This window comes from Capsella rubella, unplaced genomic scaffold, assembly GCF_000375325.1.
Source record: "Capsella rubella cultivar Monte Gargano unplaced genomic scaffold, Caprub1_0 scaffold_2, whole genome shotgun sequence".
In the NCBI taxonomy this organism is placed as follows: domain Eukaryota; kingdom Viridiplantae; phylum Streptophyta; class Magnoliopsida; order Brassicales; family Brassicaceae; genus Capsella; species Capsella rubella.
The window spans coordinates 11,266,531-11,285,479 of record NW_006238922.1 but is presented as its reverse complement, the minus strand read 5'-3'; the positions used below and the strand labels follow the sequence as shown (position 1 = coordinate 11,285,479).

General features: G+C 37.2%; 7 protein-coding genes across 10 annotated transcripts; 2 read left to right on the top strand and 5 right to left on the bottom strand.

The window, feature by feature from the left end:
- The first annotated feature begins 2,000 nt into the window (after nt 1-2,000).
- On the top strand, nt 2,001-5,998 carry LOC17894098 (protein SAR DEFICIENT 1). Its single transcript, XM_006302189.2, has 7 exons — nt 2,001-2,133; nt 2,430-2,505; nt 3,482-4,019; nt 4,640-4,800; nt 4,915-5,103; nt 5,200-5,296; nt 5,427-5,998. Exons 1-7 carry the CDS (start codon nt 2,042-2,044, stop codon nt 5,624-5,626), a joined length of 1,353 nt encoding a protein of 450 aa, XP_006302251.1. The 5' UTR covers nt 2,001-2,041; the 3' UTR covers nt 5,627-5,998.
- Nucleotides 5,999-6,064: 66 nt separating this feature from the next.
- LOC17894033 (mitotic-spindle organizing protein 1A) lies at nt 6,065-6,629 on the bottom strand. The gene is made up of 2 exons (XM_006300831.2): nt 6,532-6,629; nt 6,065-6,404 (listed from the first exon to the last, which is right to left on the bottom strand). The coding sequence occupies exon 2, from the start codon at nt 6,399-6,401 to the stop codon at nt 6,198-6,200; it is 204 nt and encodes a 67-aa protein (XP_006300893.1). The 5' UTR covers nt 6,402-6,404; nt 6,532-6,629; the 3' UTR covers nt 6,065-6,197.
- A 185-nt stretch (nt 6,630-6,814) lies between these two features.
- On the bottom strand, nt 6,815-7,397 carry LOC17896438 (non-specific lipid-transfer protein 2). Its single transcript, XM_006300993.2, has one exon. The coding sequence runs from the start codon at nt 7,343-7,345 to the stop codon at nt 7,049-7,051; it is 297 nt and encodes a 98-aa protein (XP_006301055.1). The 5' UTR covers nt 7,346-7,397; the 3' UTR covers nt 6,815-7,048.
- A 281-nt stretch (nt 7,398-7,678) lies between these two features.
- Nucleotides 7,679-9,160, bottom strand: LOC17895005. Of its 2 annotated transcripts, XM_023788411.1 has the most exons (4): nt 8,914-9,160; nt 8,461-8,661; nt 8,248-8,424; nt 7,679-7,849 (listed from the first exon to the last, which is right to left on the bottom strand). In XM_023788411.1, exons 1-3 carry the CDS (start codon nt 9,110-9,112, stop codon nt 8,252-8,254), a joined length of 573 nt encoding a protein of 190 aa, XP_023644179.1. In that variant the 5' UTR covers nt 9,113-9,160; the 3' UTR covers nt 7,679-7,849; nt 8,248-8,251. The 2 variants fall into 2 exon arrangements, with proteins under 2 accessions (XP_023644179.1, XP_006302836.1); XM_006302774.2 differs by having other exon boundaries at nt 8,248-8,661.
- Nucleotides 9,161-10,247: 1,087 nt separating this feature from the next.
- On the top strand, nt 10,248-12,633 carry LOC17896229 (E3 ubiquitin-protein ligase rnf8-B). Its single transcript, XM_006300450.2, has 5 exons — nt 10,248-11,034; nt 11,592-11,738; nt 11,819-11,917; nt 12,016-12,153; nt 12,297-12,633. The coding sequence occupies exons 1-5, from the start codon at nt 10,441-10,443 to the stop codon at nt 12,429-12,431; spliced, it is 1,113 nt and encodes a 370-aa protein (XP_006300512.1). The 5' UTR covers nt 10,248-10,440; the 3' UTR covers nt 12,432-12,633.
- Nucleotides 12,634-12,784: 151 nt separating this feature from the next.
- Nucleotides 12,785-15,381, bottom strand: LOC17895420. The gene is made up of 11 exons (XM_023787429.1): nt 15,044-15,381; nt 14,888-14,965; nt 14,638-14,737; nt 14,467-14,553; nt 14,226-14,353; nt 14,026-14,128; nt 13,829-13,929; nt 13,562-13,736; nt 13,302-13,472; nt 13,113-13,213; nt 12,785-13,010 (listed from the first exon to the last, which is right to left on the bottom strand). The coding sequence occupies exons 1-11, from the start codon at nt 15,299-15,301 to the stop codon at nt 12,951-12,953; spliced, it is 1,362 nt and encodes a 453-aa protein (XP_023643197.1). The 5' UTR covers nt 15,302-15,381; the 3' UTR covers nt 12,785-12,950.
- Nucleotides 15,343-18,013, bottom strand: LOC111831888 (UDP-N-acetylglucosamine--N-acetylmuramyl-(pentapeptide) pyrophosphoryl-undecaprenol N-acetylglucosamine transferase). Of its 3 annotated transcripts, none has more exons than XM_023787431.1 (5): nt 16,806-18,013; nt 16,525-16,633; nt 16,302-16,437; nt 16,092-16,203; nt 15,343-15,394 (listed from the first exon to the last, which is right to left on the bottom strand). In XM_023787431.1, the coding sequence occupies exons 1-5, from the start codon at nt 17,759-17,761 to the stop codon at nt 15,388-15,390; spliced, it is 1,320 nt and encodes a 439-aa protein (XP_023643199.1). In that variant the 5' UTR covers nt 17,762-18,013; the 3' UTR covers nt 15,343-15,387. The 3 variants fall into 3 exon arrangements, with proteins under 3 accessions (XP_023643199.1, XP_023643198.1, XP_023643200.1); XM_023787430.1 differs by lacking the exon at nt 15,343-15,394 and adding an exon at nt 15,877-16,025; XM_023787432.1 differs by lacking the exon at nt 15,343-15,394 and having other exon boundaries at nt 15,907-16,203.
- Between the last annotated feature and the right edge of the window lie 936 nt (nt 18,014-18,949).

Below are 18,949 nucleotides of genomic sequence, written 5' to 3'. Positions count from 1 at the left end.
GAGCTACTTGAAGAGGTTTATGTTGATCAGCCTGAAGGTTTTGTGGTTGAAGGCCAAGAAGGGTGCGTGTACAAGTTACACAAGGCATTGTATGGGCTGAAGCAGGCTCCGAGAGCTTGGTACAACAAGATTGATTCGTTTTTTGCAGAAACTGGGTTTGAAAGGAGCAAAAGTGAGCACACTCTCTACATAAAGAAGAAAAGTGAAGGTGATATCCTTATTGTGTGTTTATATGTAGATGATATGATTTACATGGGTTCGAGTGCTGCACTTGTTGCTGATTTCAAGGAGAGTATGATGAAGAAGTTTGAAATGTCAGACTTGGGTTTGCTGCATTATTTTCTGGGGTTAGAGATTAAGCAAGTGGAAGATGGGATATTTGTGTCTCAGCACAAGTATGCAAAAGATTTGTTGAAGAGGTTCAACATGACGAATTGCAATCCGGTGGAAACTCTTATGAATGTGAATGAGAAGTTGCAGTTGGAAGATGGAACAGAAAAAGCGGATGCAACAAGATTCAGAAGTTTGGTTGGTGGTTTTATCTATTTAACTCATACAAGACCAGCTATTTCGTTTGCTGTGAGTGCAATTTCAAGGTATATGCACAGTCCAACGAAGCAGCATTATGGAGCAGCGAAGAGGTTGTTGAGGTATGTTGCAGGTACAGCGGACTATGGTCTGTGGTACAACAGGGTTGGAGAGTTTGAGTTGGTTGGGTTTACAGACAGTGATTGGGCAGGCTGTGTGCAAGACAGAAAAAGCACGTCAGGTCATGTTTTCAATCTGGGTTCTGGAGCGGTGTGTTGGAGTTCTAAGAAGCAGCATGTTACAGCTTTGTCGTCGTCAGAAGCAGAGTATACAGCAGCTACAGCAGCAGCGTGTCAAGCTGTTTGGTTAAGAAGAATTCTTGAAGATGTCAAGCAAGGGCAGAAGAAGCCTACAACAATTTTTTGTGACAACAAGGCAAGCATAGCAATGAGCAAGAATCCGGCGTATCATGGAAGAACAAAGCATATATCTATCAAGGTACACTTCATAAGAGACTTGGTCAGTGAAGGTTCAGTTACTTTGGAGTATTGTAGCACAAACGAGCAGAGTGCAGATGTTCTGACAAAGGCGTTGTCAAAGAACAAGTTTGAGTACTTCAGGAGCAAGCTTGGAGTATGCAAGTTTGAATCAAGGGAGAGTGTTGAAATGTGATTCAATGCTTGGTCAAAGAAATAAATGTGAGAGTTTAAGTATTTGTCAGTTTTGGTTTTAGTATTAATTTGGGGGTTTCAAATTATGTTTAATGTAGGACAATAATGAGTCCATGGAGTAATGGGAGTAAGTTACATTTCTAGTTTTCTATATAAGTTATGTAATCTCATTCTGAGAAAAGTGAACCAGAAAAACAAGAGTAAACTAGAGAATCAGAGAAATAAGAGAAAAGTATTATTTAGTAAAAGTTTTTGTTCTCTGTACGTCTTACACCTCTTCTTTGTTACGCACGTCTGTTAGTATAACAGAATGGTTTTGTAGAATTCAGTTCTACTTTCTTTGTTTTTACAACATTCACAATAGTGTTAAAGTTCTGTGAAGAGAAACAAGCAAAGAGAACAAAAATTCATCGAAGAACGGACCGGATCAGCCTTTTTAGTAGTACTAGTGGTGTTCACAAGAAGGTCATGTGGCAGCGTATCGATCGATCCTTTTTTTTTGTGAGCCATTAGATCTAAAAGCCAAACGGAAGAGAAGATCGGAACCGTCCACTTGTAAACTAAAGAAGCATTCTCTATAAGGGTTGACGTCAAAAGTCTCCCTATTTATGACGCCATAAAACAAATTATCGACGTGGACTTATTTGGTGTGTTGCCAGGTTGTTTCCTTTGTCGTTCTAGGAACGTTCATTATTTCCATTTTTATTTTCTCTCTTTTTGTGTTAATATACTAAGCCATATATATACATACACCTCTTCATTGCCATTTTAGCTTATCTATCACAGAAACATCACAAAACCTAGATTTGATCTAAGCTCTCTTTCTTCCTCTTCTTCCAAATATGGCAGGGAAGAGGTTGTTCCAAGATCTTGATTCCGACCAAGATCAAAATAATTCAGACAAACGAATTAAATCTCTACCATCCTTTTCCTCGTAATTTCTTTTCTCATACAATTTTGATTCTCTTTCTTTTTCTTCTTCTTATATATTTTGGTTATGGTGAATCATTTCTACAACCTTCTATCTTTGTTTAGAGTTTGTTTCATCTTTCAATCTTTTTTAATCACACATGCTTGTATTTTATCCTATCTCTCTCTTACTCTCTTATCCACAAAGATATATCATAACTTATTTAAATCTTAATATACTCTTGAATTTTTGTTCTCTGACTTTATATTTTTCGCATAAAGTTTTGTTTCTTATTACTTCTTTTACTCGGGAATTTCCAGTGTGCTTGGAGCATTGATCACGGAGACCACCATGAAGAGCTTCTCTTCAGCCCTAGAGCCCGTTCTTCGAAAAGTTGTAAGTACACTGTAATTTCCACCTTTAGTTTGTTTGTTACTTTTAAATTCTTGTTCTATGTTTACACTGACATATACATATGCCAATACTGTATTTTAACTATCACTAGGTTCATCATATGGGTATCTTTACTTTAAAACTGACAACTCATCACGGATATATAGGACTTGGAATATTGTCAATTTAACAAAAATAACTGAGTATCAAAGATACATATTTACATGTTAATCATATGCATATAGTTAAGTAACAAGTGTTGCATACAATTATACGAGTCAGTCTAGCATTGACGACGTCTTAATGTGAGAGTTGTAATTTGATAAATGATAAAATAAGAAAGATTCGATCGTGTTGCTAGTATACTATTGTTTATACATTTTATGTACAACATATATGTATATATACTTGCATACATATATCACACATGTATATAGCACATACATCCATCAAATATATCACAACGTCATGATTCATTAAGATAACACTAAAATATTTACATAGTTATATAAATCTTTTTAGTTTTGATAACAAGACCTCTCTAACCTAAATATCTAAAAAATTAAAATTAAAACAAAAGAATGGTCCACAGAGATCACATATTGTTTATATGTAAACATATACCATTGACAAAATCTACATAGGCCGACCTATTTATTTTACAAAAAAAAAGTGTTTTTAACATTATGATTTTGTTTGGTGGATATAGTTGTTTTTTAGATTCTTAATATTAAAATTAAATCTGATCGAGTTACCTTTTAGTTTTTCATGTATTCATTCATTCACACATTATATTGATCGAATATAATAAGAGAGGTTAATTGATGGGATGCACATGAGTATACTGTAATTACACGAAAAATACTGAACTAAAATATGCATATTACATTACATTGTTCAATTTGTATAATAAAATATCAAACGGGAAATAAAAGTTTTATTAACCCTCAATTTAATTGGTGATGCATGAACAAAACAGGTAAGACAAGAAGTGGAATACGGAATAAGTAAAAGATTCCGATTTTCTCGGTCGTCGTCGTTCCGGGTGGAAGCTCCGGAGAATACTACTCCGACGTTAAAGCTAATGTTCCGTAAGTGCTTAATGACACCAATATTCACCGGAAGCAAAATCAGTGACGTGGACAACAATCAACTTGAGATCATCCTCGTCGACGGTTCAAACAATCAGGTGAACCTCGACCGTCCGATCAAACTAGACATAGTTCCTCTTCACGGAGATTTTCCTTCGGGTGAGAAATGGAGTAGTGATGAGTTTGAGAGCAACATCGTCAAAGAAAGGGACGGGAAACGTCCATTACTTGCCGGAGACGTATCATTGACGGTGAGAAACGGCGTTGCGACGATCGGAGAAATCGTGTTCACAGATAACTCGAGTTGGATTCGTAGCCGCAAGTTTAGAATCGGTGCGAAAGTTGCCAAAGGTAGTAGCGACCAAGGTGTCGCGATTTGTGAAGCCATGACTGAAGCGATTGTTGTTAGAGATCATCGTGGAGAATGTAAGTTCCTTTTTTCTTCATTAATTTACTACTGACTACTGTAGTTATTATTTTACCTTAGCTAGAAATAATTAGTGAACATATATAACAAATGAACCTATGCACCATCATATATATATAAAGGATTTTGGTTTTATCTGTTTTAAGACAATCTTGGTTTTAATTAAAAGTATAAAGAATTTATTAGATCAAAACTGTTGAAAGTTTGTAGTGATATGTTTTGTCTACTAATGTTAATTCTGGTTCCTTTGTCTTTACATACACACATTTTTTCTTCTTCGTTTTTTTCTTTTCTCCTTGGAACACAACAAATTACTTGAGTGTTTTCGATTTGGACCATATATGCAAACGACTGTCCACTTTATAGAAATGGCCCTAAAGTCTTTGGTCAATGCTTATATCTTATTAATCTTTTTTGAAAATAAAGCTTTATATATATATATATATATATATATATATATATATATATTTGGAACAATATAAGACGCAAATCCTAATTTGATGGGTTCAACAAAAAACATGCATATAAAGCTGATGATATATATAAAGTAAGATGCATAGTAGAAATTAAATACAAATTCTAAATAGCTTTGTTTTTGTACAACTTGGGGTTGGTGAAGTGTACAAGAAACATTACCCACCAATGTTAGAAGACGAAGTGTGGCGGCTAGAGAAGATAGGCAAAGATGGGGCCTTTCACAAGAAGCTCTCCTCCATGAACATCAACACCGTCCAAGACTTTTTGAAGTTATCAGTCGTTAACCCCGAACAACTTCGTCAGGTTTAAATTCTATTATCTAATTAATTTGGTATATTGTTTGACCCCCAAACAAAGTTTAATAATCATTAGAACTAATAGCGGTAATTATATATATATATTTGTTGTTATGTACAGATTTTGGGCCCTGGAATGTCTGATAAAATGTGGGAAGTAACATTAAAACATGCTAGAGAGTGTGTTTTGGGAAATAAGTTATACATCTCCAAAGGACCGAATTATTTCATGATTCTGAATCCGATATGCGAAGTTATGAAAGCAAGGATCGATGGTCATGATTTCTCTAGCCAAGAAGCCCTGAATCAGGTATATATTTACAATAGCTCAGTGGTTGTTCATTGAATTATTTATTGGTTAGAAACCCGTTTTTACATGTCGTGGATGGGTAATATTTGGTTGCAGCACTACGTTAAGGACTTAGTTCGAGAAGCTTACTTAAAGTGGACCTTGTTAGAAGTGAGCGAAAGAACAAGGAACGAGACTGCTCTTTCGACACAAGGTACTTTAAATTAAAGTCGATGTAAACACCACTTATGTTTTGTTTTTCTTTCTATAATGGCTCAACATTGTTGATTATATTAGTAGCAACTGAAACTCAAATTAACAACAATATAACTTGGATTGCGTAGGTGATGGGTTGGAGCAACAATATGCTGAGGGCCACTACCACAACATCGAAATCAATAGATCATATCAACAAAACGGATATGTTCACGAGAGTGTTACGAACAACTCAGAGATAGTAAACGAAGGGTATCTATCGACTCCAGCGGAATACGACATATGTTTCATCGGATCTTCGTCCCAAAACCATATAAACCCCTTCTAAATGATCATCTATCTACCGTCAGTATTGGAAGACAGACACACCCAATGGTGCAGCGTTGACAGCGAATTGGACTCTCTCTAAATGAGGGTTTTTCTAATCTACTACATGGTAAAACATGTAATCTATATCTGCAGATCCCATCAGTGTACATAAAAGTGTGAAATCTAGAGTCATCTTTTTTTCGTTGAATGGTATACCACTTGTTCACGTTTTCATCTAAATATGAAAACGTTGTTTTTTACCATTCACAATTTTAACAAATTTTTACTTTTTAGCAATGTATAACGTTTCGTGATTGTCCAACACAAATCTGTTCCGCTCTAGATGTTTCCACTTAATCGTTATTTGGATATACATCATAACATTTAAGCATATCCATAACTTTTTGAAGAGTAACAAATAGAGAATTAGTATGCCACTGTATATGCTATTGCTCTATTAAACCCCAAAAGAACATTTACCTTACCAATCCTCATTTACACAACAACGCATTGGCGAAATTGAAATCGAAGCTTAAAAGTTGGAAAAGTAGAAGACTCTAAAATATGACAATTTGAATGATCTTATCTTGTTAATCTAGCGTAGAAGTAGGAGAATGAGAATCCCTACGAAGCTCCTTGACGAGAGTAGCGAGAGCCTCAGGGTTAAGGCCAATATCGCAAAGAGCAATGAGAACTGACAAAGTATGTCGATCCAGACCCGTCTCCAGTATGTTGGACATCCGAAACACTAGCTCCAACGACTCTCTCGCTGTTTCTGCTGCTTCCTCATTCATTCTCTGTTCCAAACATCATCCAGATTAATACACGAATTCAATTTTGACTTTCGGAGACAGGTTCAATATTATTATCTTGTACAGATCTCCATTTAGATCCTAAGAAGAAGGTTGAGGAAACAAAACGAACCAATTAAGCGATGGGCATAAGACAACGGACGGTGTCGAGTCTGAGGGACAAGGAGTGCGACTTAGATCTCTATCAGAGCTTGAGATTTTTCAGTCTTGTGATCGAAGACGACTACACGATAACGGAACAACACTTTCAGGAATGCTAGGGATTTTATTTACCAAAGAAAAATTAAACCTTTTGACCGGTTCGGAAAAAATTAACGTAACTGGTTCAATACAAAATCGGCCGGTTAACATAAAATCCGCCGGTTCTAATATTTATCATTCGAGATTTCTTCAGGTTATCAAAGTGACGAGTTTTCATGTCATATAGAAGAAGCAAAACTCATACATCAGTAATGTAAAAGTCCAAACTCATAAGTAAGAAACTTGGAAGTAGAGAAAAAAACTCATCCATGATGATGTCTTTTTAACTTATTGATCAATACAGAACCAAAAGGATGAGCAAAGGGACACCAGACACCCAACAAAGCAATAAACAGAACATTGAAAGTGAGAAAAACGATATACTGAGACTAGCACTTGGGATACGGACAATCACATTCAGTGGCGATCTTTTTGGCATTTGGTGAGTTAAGGAAAGATTTGAAGTTAGGGTTCCTCAAGTACTGGCAAACACAGTGCTTTTGCTCTCTCACCTTCTTGCAGCACAGATTCGATGGATAAGAACCTTTCTGTATGGTGTCCAAGCATGGGCTCAGCTGCATAGGATCACATGGCTCTTCTGCAGCGACTCTGTTTTCTTGAGCAACAATGAAAATGAGAAGGATTGCACAAGTGAATACCACTTGTTTCGGGCAAGAACCCTTCATTGTCTCTCTATGTTAAGAGTTTTTAGAGAAAGAAGAAAGAGGAAGAAGGAGATATTTGGTTTGGAGTGAGTTGGAGTGAGTTTCACTCGTTCTATTTATAGAAGCAGATGGCTTTGCAGTAAGTCACGTTACTCAAATGAGAGTTTGTGGTTGCAGGAGATCTCGATATTTCTAAAAGGAATTATAGTTTCTCTTTAACATGCTCGGACAAAGCATAAAAGCCTAAACACCATTTGGGAGAAGTTAAGAAACCACGTGCATCCAACATAGATGTCAGCTTTCGGCTAACCCCCGTGAAGGTATATGAATTTGTTAACACTTAAAACACCTTCATAGTTATATTTTAATTCATTACCATGGTATAATATAATGTATGTACTACAACAACTCTAATTTCTAGTTATATTCAAAAGTCAGAACTTACAGCCAACTTGCACCAAAAGTTGTACTGTTTCCATTCACTATGTAGTTGCTTCTTTCAAAATCTTCGAAGTAGAGCGAAGTCTGTAAACCAAGAAGGGCACCAATTAGAATACTTCGATCTCAATGTTTAAACATATAGCAGGCCATGAAAGATAAGAAGATATGCTGCAAACAGATAGATAATAAGTTTACTAACACAACATTTTAGCCATCAAGGTTTTCATACTTTGCACATGATAGATAGAATAAACAAAGTCCGAGACACATGATTAAGCAAGAAATCACATGCTCAAAGATTAAACAGTCTCTAACAACTTCTCTCATGTTAGAAAATCTCTCATGTACTAAATGAAATGTATATCCCTTTACTCAAGTTATACAAGTAGAAAATGCAAAAAGTGACCAAAAAGGAGACTGTAAATTGCAGAAGGAAAATGTTATCTTTGCGAGTATCATAAGGCGCAGAATAGAAAACTTACCATGTTAATCACTTTCAGAAGTGTCGGAATAAGACGAGGGATTAGCTTTCAGGCCATCAATCTTGATATCGACATCAGACAAGCCAATGTCTTTCAGGCCATCAATCTTGATATTGACATCAGACAAGCCAATGTCTTTCAGACCATCAAACTCTATGTCGGAATCAGAGGAATCACCATCTCTCGGGCCATCAATTTCGAAATCGGAATCACCAGAGGCATCACTCTCAGTATCAGATTCAGAGTGAGTGTCATCGGCATAGTTAACTGGATACTTACGCACCTCCTCCATGACCTCATCGTCACTATCGTCGTGCTCCCCTGATAACTTCCTAATCATCATTAACTCAAATAATTCAGGAATCGTATCCTCATCTCCATCATCCAAAAACCTTCGAATTCTCGTTTTCAGCTCTGTAACAAACCAAATGGATAAAAAGAAAGACACCATATTAATATAGTATACGCAAATTGTAAATCTTTACATGAAAAATTGAAGCGCTGGTAACATTACACATCATAATTAGTTCAAGTATCAGCAAACTCCGTGGAACTTATCATTGCAAAATACTTTATTTCGGTTCACAAATCTTAACCCATTTCCTCAAAGTTTCAAAATTTCATGGGAACCAAACGAAAAGGAAAGTTGAATTGACGAAATGTTACCTTCTTTAGAAACAACCTCGTCGCTGTTCACACCACGCGCCGAGTCCGAGTCGGACTCGGAAGAGAAGAAGACGGACCCGGAAACAGCTCGGTCGAAGAGAGGAACAACAGCAAGACGAGCATTGGTGTTCAAATTCACGGGTGAGTGAAGGAAACTTCGAGCCAATAAACTGGGACATCTCTGTAGAAAGCGTCTCATGGGATTCGTCTCCAGAGAGACTAGTAGGGTTTTGACTTTGTCAGAGGATCATAAAATTAGGGGTTTTGAATCAACAAGTACTGTAAATTAGTTTTTTTTTAACCGCTCTTTTCTTCGTTCCCTTCCCGGTTATCATAACTGGATTTGACAGAATTGGGCCGAGTAACTGTTGACCAATCTATTTTTTATTGTCGTTGATTAGCATATTGAACAAAGCCCACTAAGGTCCAGCTCAAACTTCACTCTTTTTTTTTTTTCTTTTTTTCTCAAAGGTAATTAATCTGCTACCAGTCTATCAGGGGAATTTTCATCTGAGGGGTCCGATTTTAAAAAATAATTTGCTGTCGACAAAAAAAAATAATAATAATTTGTTTGAAAATTTTTACATGAAAATTATGAATATTTTTTTTCATGGAGCGAATATATATATCAATGACAGTAATTGGTTATTGCTTATTAACAACTAGTAATATTTTCCAACAAATCCGGACCCAATGTTCTCTCGATTCATGTGTTTTTAAGTGGCAGATTATACAGAGTAACATTATTTTATAAATTATGGCTGTATAAAGAAACAAAACAAAAAAGATATCTCAAAAATATATTAACTTGTGAGTTGTGGCCTTCTTGTGTGAGCCTCTCTAATGTTTTCTTGTCTTTCATGCCTCGAATAAAATACCTCTGACAAAGAAAAAAAGTAAAAGTTATCATATGAGACCTTTTTTTTTTCTATTTATGCAAGCAAAAGACAATAAAATTTCCTCAATCTATCTATCTTCGTTTCTGAACAAAAGTGAACCCAAAACCAAAACCAAAACCAAAAGAAAAAAGAAGTTATTCAAATCAAAGTCAAGACTTTGATATCAAGTTAAGAAAAAAACAGAGGGGGGGGGGGGTCCAACTCTAAAAAAGGCTGTTGAGTAGTGAGAAATGAGAATCTAAAACTGAGCGGATAGCTGAATACCTAATCTACCCTCTCACTTGCCTCATAATTTCAAACATAGCAACAGCCAACAGTCCTAAAAACTCTGAAGTTAAAGTATAAACCACACATATACGCAACTCACGGGTCACGAGTAGACAAAGACATGTGAAATGAAAAAATATCTAATTCGGTGACTTATTATTATGATTAGACGTCAAACACAAACTAGAATAAATGAAAAGTGGGGTTTTTGATTAGCTAACGTACTAATTACTTTTCAATTAGTTTTCACTAATCCAACTTCTTCCCCGCGCGCTGTGACTGTCTTTTTAACTTTCCCCTCCGTTCCGTTCTCTCCATTATCTCTCTCTCTCTCTCCAGAGAGGAGAAAAAGAAGAAGACAATGCCAGTTTCTGCAGAGCCTTATTCGTCTTCTTCGACGACAATAGGTCAACACATCAGACTCCAACGACCTAGGAATCCTCGAAATCCCCATCCCATTTCCACCGCCGACGAACCTCTTCTCCCCAAACCTAGCCGCGTCTCTAAATCCGCCATGTCTTCCTTCTTCCTCTTACCACCAGCTTCTTCCAACGACACCACCACAAGGAAACCCACCCAAACGGCGTCGTTCCGCGGGCTGGGCTGCACAACCTCCGCCTCTCAACAAGTCTCTGTCCCCGCTGTGATTCGCTCTTCCGCAGATTGGGATGCGAGTGATTACAAAACCAAGAAGACCAAGAAGGACAAGAAGAACAAAGCTGGTAGATACAATGCCGGTTCGGTTAGGATCTTGACCGAAACTAGTAGTAGTAGTAACATTGGCTGCTCGGCGATTCCTGATGTTTGGTGCGGACCTGGAGTTGGGTTTTCCACGGATGCTGTCGTTGGCGGCTCCATTGACACTGTCGAGTCAGATCCTCCCAGAAGGAATATTCCGGTGAGACGCAAAATCGATGGAGATAAAACCAATAGTAGCTATAATAACCAAAGAGAGGTACATTTACATTTTCTATTTCTTTGTGCTTATGTTAAAGTTTCCATTTTTTATTATTCGTTTTTTTTTTTGCCTATGTTTAAATTTGATTTTTGATTTTTGATTATAAAATTTAGTTTATAGGGAATATCTTAGAATATATGATTTGCGTTTATCTGATTTTTTTTTTTTGAGGGGGAATGATTTGCGTTTATCTATTAGTTAGCAAACTTTAGCATTAGGGTTTGTATCGTTTTGATTTATGTTAATCGTCTATTCCGAAGTAGAGTAAGAGTAGGCTTTGCGCCCTCATTCCCTCGTTTTTTCTTTTATTATTCAGTCGACAATTTTGTTACAAGCTTCTGTGAAGTAAAAGTAAGATTGTTTACACTGTTCTTGTTTATAATTTAACTTCAGACTCTTTTGATTGAACTGATCAACTTTAATAGAAGCCATAATACATATAACTCTTGATTTTGGGTGGAGTGTTATAGTAGTTAAAGTGATCATATCAGTCAGGTTTGGATTATTTTGTGTTCCTAAGTCTTTTTTTTAAAAAATTTACTGTTACAATGCAGGGTTCTTCTCTTCTTCCTAGACGATCTCTCAATCAAGAATCCAATCCTTACTTTGATTCTCATTCGACCTTTTTGACATCCCGGGCTGAACGGAGTGAAAGATATCATCGTCATCTACTACAACCTTACCCTGATGGACTCGCTGAGGTAAGTGTGTTTTATTGACTAAGTTTCACTGAGATTGTGCAACGTTTGTTTATTCATCTGTCCGTTTCATTTGATTGCAGATGATGATGATGCAGAATGGTGTTGTAATGGGAGGGGTAGTGAGCTCAAACGACCACTTCCGCGATTTGAGGCTCAATGTCGATAACATGACCTACGAGGTAAGGTGTTGTCTTCTTCACAAAGTACAAGTAGAATAAGCTGATGATGTCTCTAGGTTCTGAAGTGATGTGTATGTTTTATGGTTTAAAAAAAACAGCAACTTTTGGAGCTTGGTGATAGAATTGGGCATGTGAACACTGGACTTAATGAAAAACAGATCAAAAGCTGTCTCCGGAAAGTTAAACCATTCCGTTTTGATACACCATTTGAAGATCGAAAGTGCATCATCTGTCAAGTAAGTCCAGATTTGGTTTCATTGCTCTAGTCCAAATCAGTTCTTTGTAGAAGAAACTTGTGTTAAGATTGGTGATAAAACAGAGTTGTTTCTCAAGCATTAATTAATGTTTGTGTTCGTTTGTTTGTTTGTTTGTTTGACAGGAAGAGTACGAGGCAAAGGACGAGGTAGGGAAGTTGGGATGTGGGCATAGGTTCCATATCCAGTGTGTGAAACAATGGCTAGCGAGGAAGAACTCTTGTCCTATTTGTAAAACGACTCCGTACGTTAAGTCTTAGATTGAGGAGATGATGATTCTTCATTTCGGGATTGAAACCAATCACAATTTTTATTTATTATTCGTTAAGAGAACCATTATTCATGATTCCTGTTTTAGTTTACTTCTGAAATAACTGTTTGAAACTTTGTATTGCCTATGATGGAAATTTCTCAAGAGAAATTGTGAACCCCACATTGCTTGTGGGTGGGTTCGTTCATGTTTTGTTTGGTGATAATTAGGTCGTCAACTACAAAAATGTTTGGCAGATCTAGCATTATATAAATCACATGAATTTTTTTTGATGAGATTGTTACGTGCAACTTGCACGGTGCAAGTAACATCATGTATCTTAAATTAAAACTTTCACCAGTCTAAAATAAGTTGATATCGATTATTTACTACTTTGCTTTTAAGATATGTGTACATGATTTGTGTGTATATGCATACATGATTGTGTGTATAGAACGTATATCGGTATATGTGTACCTTTTTTTATATACAGAAAGAAGAATCAATCCCATTTAAAATATCGGTTATCTTAACACTCATCATGTTGCTGAAGAAATCGAGTAATCAAAGGATATACTTCACTCCGTGCCTGAAGTGAAAAGGAAATTTGAAGGTTGAATTTGAATTTGAATACATACATATGCAATATGACTTGTAAAAAAGAATGAAGAGTAAATGGATCAGTACATACCATTCGACCAGAAAGCAGATCCTGATGGCCATAATGTGGACCTCCGGGTGATCCTAAAACTTTGAAAGTAGCTAGATGTTCTGGAATCAGCTTGACAGTATCTGCTCACCCGATCAACACCAACGAACACCGTTATTAAAAAGAACAAAATTTTGAGTTCGCGGTTTAAATATGTTGTAGACTAACTACCGTATACAGCATCAGGAGGGCAGATTATGTCCCAGTCCCCTGCAAGAGCTAAGATCGGCACATTTGTTTTGCTGATATGATCCTTGTAATAGAAAGTACCAGTTCTGTCACGCAGTCCACCTTGGTTCACAACTGTTGTTAGCTGCAAGAGAAGCTTAACTGGTACTGTGCCTGTTTTGTTTCTCAAAATAACGTGAATATGCCTAGTATTAAATAAGAGCTGAAGTTTGAGAAAATGTAAAGTAGTAGTTTGAACTCACTTAAACTGTTCAAAACAAGCTTCTCAATCACTTCGGGGTCCATCATTTGAGGAGCAGAAATATTAGCTGTTAACCAGGACAAAGCATATGGAGGACGAAACATTAAAGGGTGAGCCATCGCGAGCATTGTGTCAATCGGCATGATAGGCAGGTTAATAGCTTCTGCAGGCTCTTTCTGCAGCAAAAACGACATTTAAGATCAATGATTCAGTCATTTTTTTCCTTTCAAGAGTGTCACAGCATGGTGATTGGCTCGTGAGTACTTACGATGGGTAATAGGTACTTGAGGAGTGTTCTTGAAGATGAATAATCTAATGTTGATGCTAGAGTGGCCACAGAAGCCAGCCCCGAGTCTATTCCTTTAAAGCCTAGTGAAGAAACGTGACTGAGCCAAAATGTGACGACTATGACTTACATTTTAAAGAAAGAAACTATCAGCCTATACGATGTATGAGAGAAGTTACCACATCTTGAGAGCATGGCGTATAACAAGATACCACCCATTGAGTGACCAACAGCGAGCAACTTCCCATCTTTAGGTTTGGTTTGAGCCCTCACATACTCCATCTGAGACCAAGACGCCATACAATTAGACATACATTGCTATAGTAGCGCGTAAGCAGGTGGCCGACTAGAGAAGAATAAACAAGAAGTGTCACCTCACCGCAGAAGGAACATCTTCTTCTAGATAGTTATCAAAATCCCAATTGTAGTGAGGGATAAGTTCAAGCCGCTGCTTGAAATCTCCCACTCTCTTAGATATACGGTCTTGCAGCCCAATGATCTTGGAACCTGCAAGTTCTTTCTCAGTAAATAGACAAATATTCTCTTCTCTGGTCTCAACAGAACGAACCAAAACAAAAATGGTTAGAGAGAGAGAGAGAGAAAGTAAAGAATCAATCAACCTCCATCAAGAACATTTTCCAGTCTCTCAGATACACTTATGAGATTCTGCAATAGATTTGAGACTATCCACTGCTGGTTCGCTTTCCCTTGTTCGTCAACAAACAAGATTTATCAGAGAAAGTAATTAACATTATAGCCAATAGTTTAGAGAATCATCATCATGCCTTTACCAAGATTTGTATCAGCACTTAGAGAACTCAACCCGGCTCCACGGAGCTCAAGAATCCATGTATCAAATCCAGAACCAGACATGAATCTTGCGAAGGAACACTATAAAAATGAATATTAACAGAACCAAACAAAACGTTTAGATTCAAAAAACAAACTTGTGTTCCAAGAATCCAGTTTAGTATACACTACAAGCTCACGCCTAAACTAACTCAATCAGTATAAGAAAGAAAACAAGAAAATGAAAGAAACCTCAGGGGAAAGATCGAATGTAACAGCATTGGTCCCAATCCCAGACAGTAGAAGCAAAGGGTGTTTCCTCTTCGGTGCCTGTAAGTGTATATATATACGTATATAAGTACACCTATACGTACATGTGCGTATATATATTAGTTATTTAGTTAGTACCTTTGGGGAAGGAAGATATCGCCAGAGAGCGAGGCGCCAATCGGAGTTTGGAACAGTAACATAGTGGAGTTCATCCGCCGTGCAAATTTCATTCACCGTCGTCCTCGCGGCGGAAGAGATCGTCGGATATGATGAGCCAACGAGTCTACCGCCGAGTCGCAGTGAGGAGAAGAAGTGCCGAGAGTGACTGTGTAAAGAAGCAGTGGCTACAGCGGAAGTGAAGGAAGCTGAGCTAAACTCGAATCGGAGAGCATCCATTACCACCAATGTCGCCGCCGGAGAAGAACGACGGTTATTTGGTTATATTTATAGATGGTGGAAGATCTCTCTCAGTCACTTTCCGCTCAATTTCTAATTTTTGTGGTTTGCCACAAAAGAAAAAGAAAATTTTTGTGAAATTAGTTAAAACGTCGGCGCAGTTTTATCCGAAAATATAAATATCTTTACGATTCTAAAGCTCGTACTTCATCTTATGTTTTTGTCTATACTTCTCTATACACATTTGGCATTTGAATCCAGACGCCCAAACGGTGACACGACATCAATGACATTAGAAACTAAACTACGAAAGTTCATAAAGATTTGTATTGTTGTTGTTATCTGAAGTGTGTTCACGAAATCGGTAACTTGTATAAACCAAAAGTATGGGCTGTTGGATAAGATATGTTTGAAAATAGCTCAACTTCATTTATACACACGTTCGGGCAGCCGACAAATAGAGGACACGTTTTGTCGTTTTGATTCAGATAAGAGTTAAAAGATACTAGGAAGTAGAAGAAATTAAACGCTACTATTTTCATTATATTTTATTTTCTCTCTATATAGCAATACGATGTAAGAACACAAATCAAATCATAGTTCTTCAAAATCTATAATACACATATATTTCTTGTTTCACAACACTACTGTAATCTGTAGCACTCACTCTTCACACTTTGGTTAGTTTACTTGGGGGTTATTAGAATTCCATACAGGTTTTGAGCTGTGGGAAACTGATATCAAAACTTTTAAGATAGAGAAAAGAGTTTATACAACAGTAAGAATCTACCTATCTTTGGAATTGATGATAGAAATAATGTGTTTAGCAACATCTGATGCAGCTTCTGGTTTCGCACATTTGAACGCCCGCTCGCTCATTTCTGTCATCAGTTCTTCATTCCCTATCATTTGGAACCAACTCAATGAGACAATGCCAAGGACTAAGAAGTTGATAATTGAACATTGAGATTGTTGTTCAGATTTTTGGAGTTTTAGTTACCTAGAATATCTTCCATGGCAGCTCGAAGAGTAATCGAATCTAGCTCCTCTTCTGTTATCAACTTTGATCCGACACTGTCGGCCATTAAAGAAGCATTCCGTACTTGATCACCTTCATCGCTATGTGGTGATGGTATCTAAAGGAAAACAACCCAAAAGCAATACTCAATGTTTTTAGAATAAGAATGTAGCAAATTCGGCTTAACTCAAACAATTTAACATACCAAAATAGAAGGTTTGCCTAAAGCCATGATCTCTGAGCAAGTCATTGCACCGGCTCTCGAGATAACCAAATCTGCAGCTGCATAAGCCACACCTATCGACCGCAAGAACCTTGTACCCCAAAAGAAAATTCACATTTTGAGTTCTATATTACTGTGTCAAACTTCAATCTTTTCATGACAAAAGAAAGAAAGTAAAAATAAAGTAATCTCTTTGACATCATTACCAAAACCAAAAAGAGATTACACAAAAAGCTAAGGAGTTGAAATGTTGTAAAACTCACGGAGATAGAAAGAGACGAGGATGGCTTCTAACAAGACTATCCATTTCATCAAAAGCTTCAACACCAGTTTGCCAAACAAAGAACCAGTTCTCATGTTCAGACAACAACTGCGAGTAACAGTTAAGCAAAGCTATGTTAATGGCATTGGCTCCTAACGACCCACCAAGCAAAAGCACAACTTTAGCATCCGACACAGCTCCAGCCCACTGTCCGAAAAAGCTCACACGCGCCGCTCCTTTCGACGAGTACCGCCTAAGCGCTTGTCTTATAGGGTTCCCGTATACGACACACTTGGCTGCGACTCTTTTGGGGAGGTTAGTGACTGCACAGTTGAAAGGAGCGAAGATTGTGTCGGCGAAGAAAGAGAGAATCCAATTAGTGGTTCCAGGGATTGAATCTTGTTCTTGGATTACGAATGTGGTTCCTAAGATCACCGCGGCGAAGCAAACCGGGAAAGAGGCGTGTCCCCCGGTGCCAACGACGATTTGGGGTTTGAATTCGCGGAGGAGTTTGTAGGATTCGAAGGTGGATTGGATCAAGCGGAACGGGAAGTTGAGGAAAGAGGTGAAGCAGAGGAATGGTCGGGACGATGATGATCCGACGGTGGAGATGGCTGAGAAATCGAATCCGGCGGATGGAACCGTCGTGCTCTCCATACTGTTTGGGAATCCGATGAAGAGGATTTGAGCTAGTGGGTCGGCGGTTTTAAGCTCGTCGCCGATCGCTAGCGCCGAAGAGATGTGTCCGGCTGTGCCTCCGGCGGATATGACAACTCGTAAACCGGAGAGTTCGTTGGATACGGAGGAATGGTTAATTTGGCGGTCTACTGAGAAACAACAAAAGGAAGAGGAGGAGGAGGAGGAGGAGGAGGAGGAGGAAAAGGTGAGTCGACTCGGAACGAGTTTAGTCGAAGGGTAAATAGGTATATTTGGAAATATGTATGAAGGGATCGCCATTGAGGGATCACGAAACGAAGCTGAAAGAGGCAAACTATTTTTTCACAGTGGCATTTGGGCAGAAGACGAACACGATGAATGATAACGCTTTGAAGTTTCAACAAATGAACCATATGAATTTGTTCTCAGACCATTTTGGAATTGGTGAGAGATATGCAATGCGAAATTACCACTAGTGTTAGAGAGGAATAAGAATGGTCAGAAACACGATCTAACGAAATCAAAAAGAAAGAATTTGAAGAATCGATGAGATCTTACCTGATCAATCTTAATGTTTTTCTTGTCGGAATAGTCAGAGTTTGTAGAGAAAAGTCAACTCATTTGTACTTGCTCTGTTCTGTTTTTGTTGCCACGAGGTAAATGTTTTTATTTTATTTTACTTTCTCTAAGCCACGTATTATTCAAATTAAGCTGTTAATATTAGTATTAAAATTTAGAACTAAGAAAACCTTTTGGTTAAAGGAAAATAAATGGTACTAACCTTTACAAAAATTAAAAGTAGAAGAACGAGGGATATTCAAATAAAAATAACTAAACAATTGTTAAACAAATGACTTTGAAATTTTTATTTATTATTGATAAGATTTTGGTTTTTCTAAAAACAAATATTTAACCCTATTCTTGTCAATTTGCCATCACACCACATATTAAGTTTTCCTCCCCAGTGTGAAGTTAATAGGATTGGGTCATTATTTAAAATCTTGGTTGGTCTAACTAGATCATTTATATTTGTATTGGAGCACGTTAAGCGAGATTAACATAATGTTTATATACAATGGACATGGACTAAGTAAGATTTTTTAAAAAACAAGATAAATATATTTTGTATTTACAATGACTAAATGAGCTGTATCACTTACTATTGAAAGTATATAAATAAAGGAGGCGGTACAAGAAAATCGATGGTGCAACTTTTCGTAAATGCAGAACTGGTCCCAATGATGCCGCAACTTACAAATTCATCAACTAAATAGCACTTTTTAATTCTATTTCTTGAGCCAATAAAGATATTTTGTATCATGAACCACAAAAATGAAATGGGTAAAAGAGATCCCAACAACATTCCAATGAATCATATCCATACATAATGATTTTACATCCCGTTGAATCGTATCCATGCATATTTCTGTCTTTTTAATGCCGAGAGAGATTATTAGTGAAGAAAGGCCACACAGATTATTTCGTTTA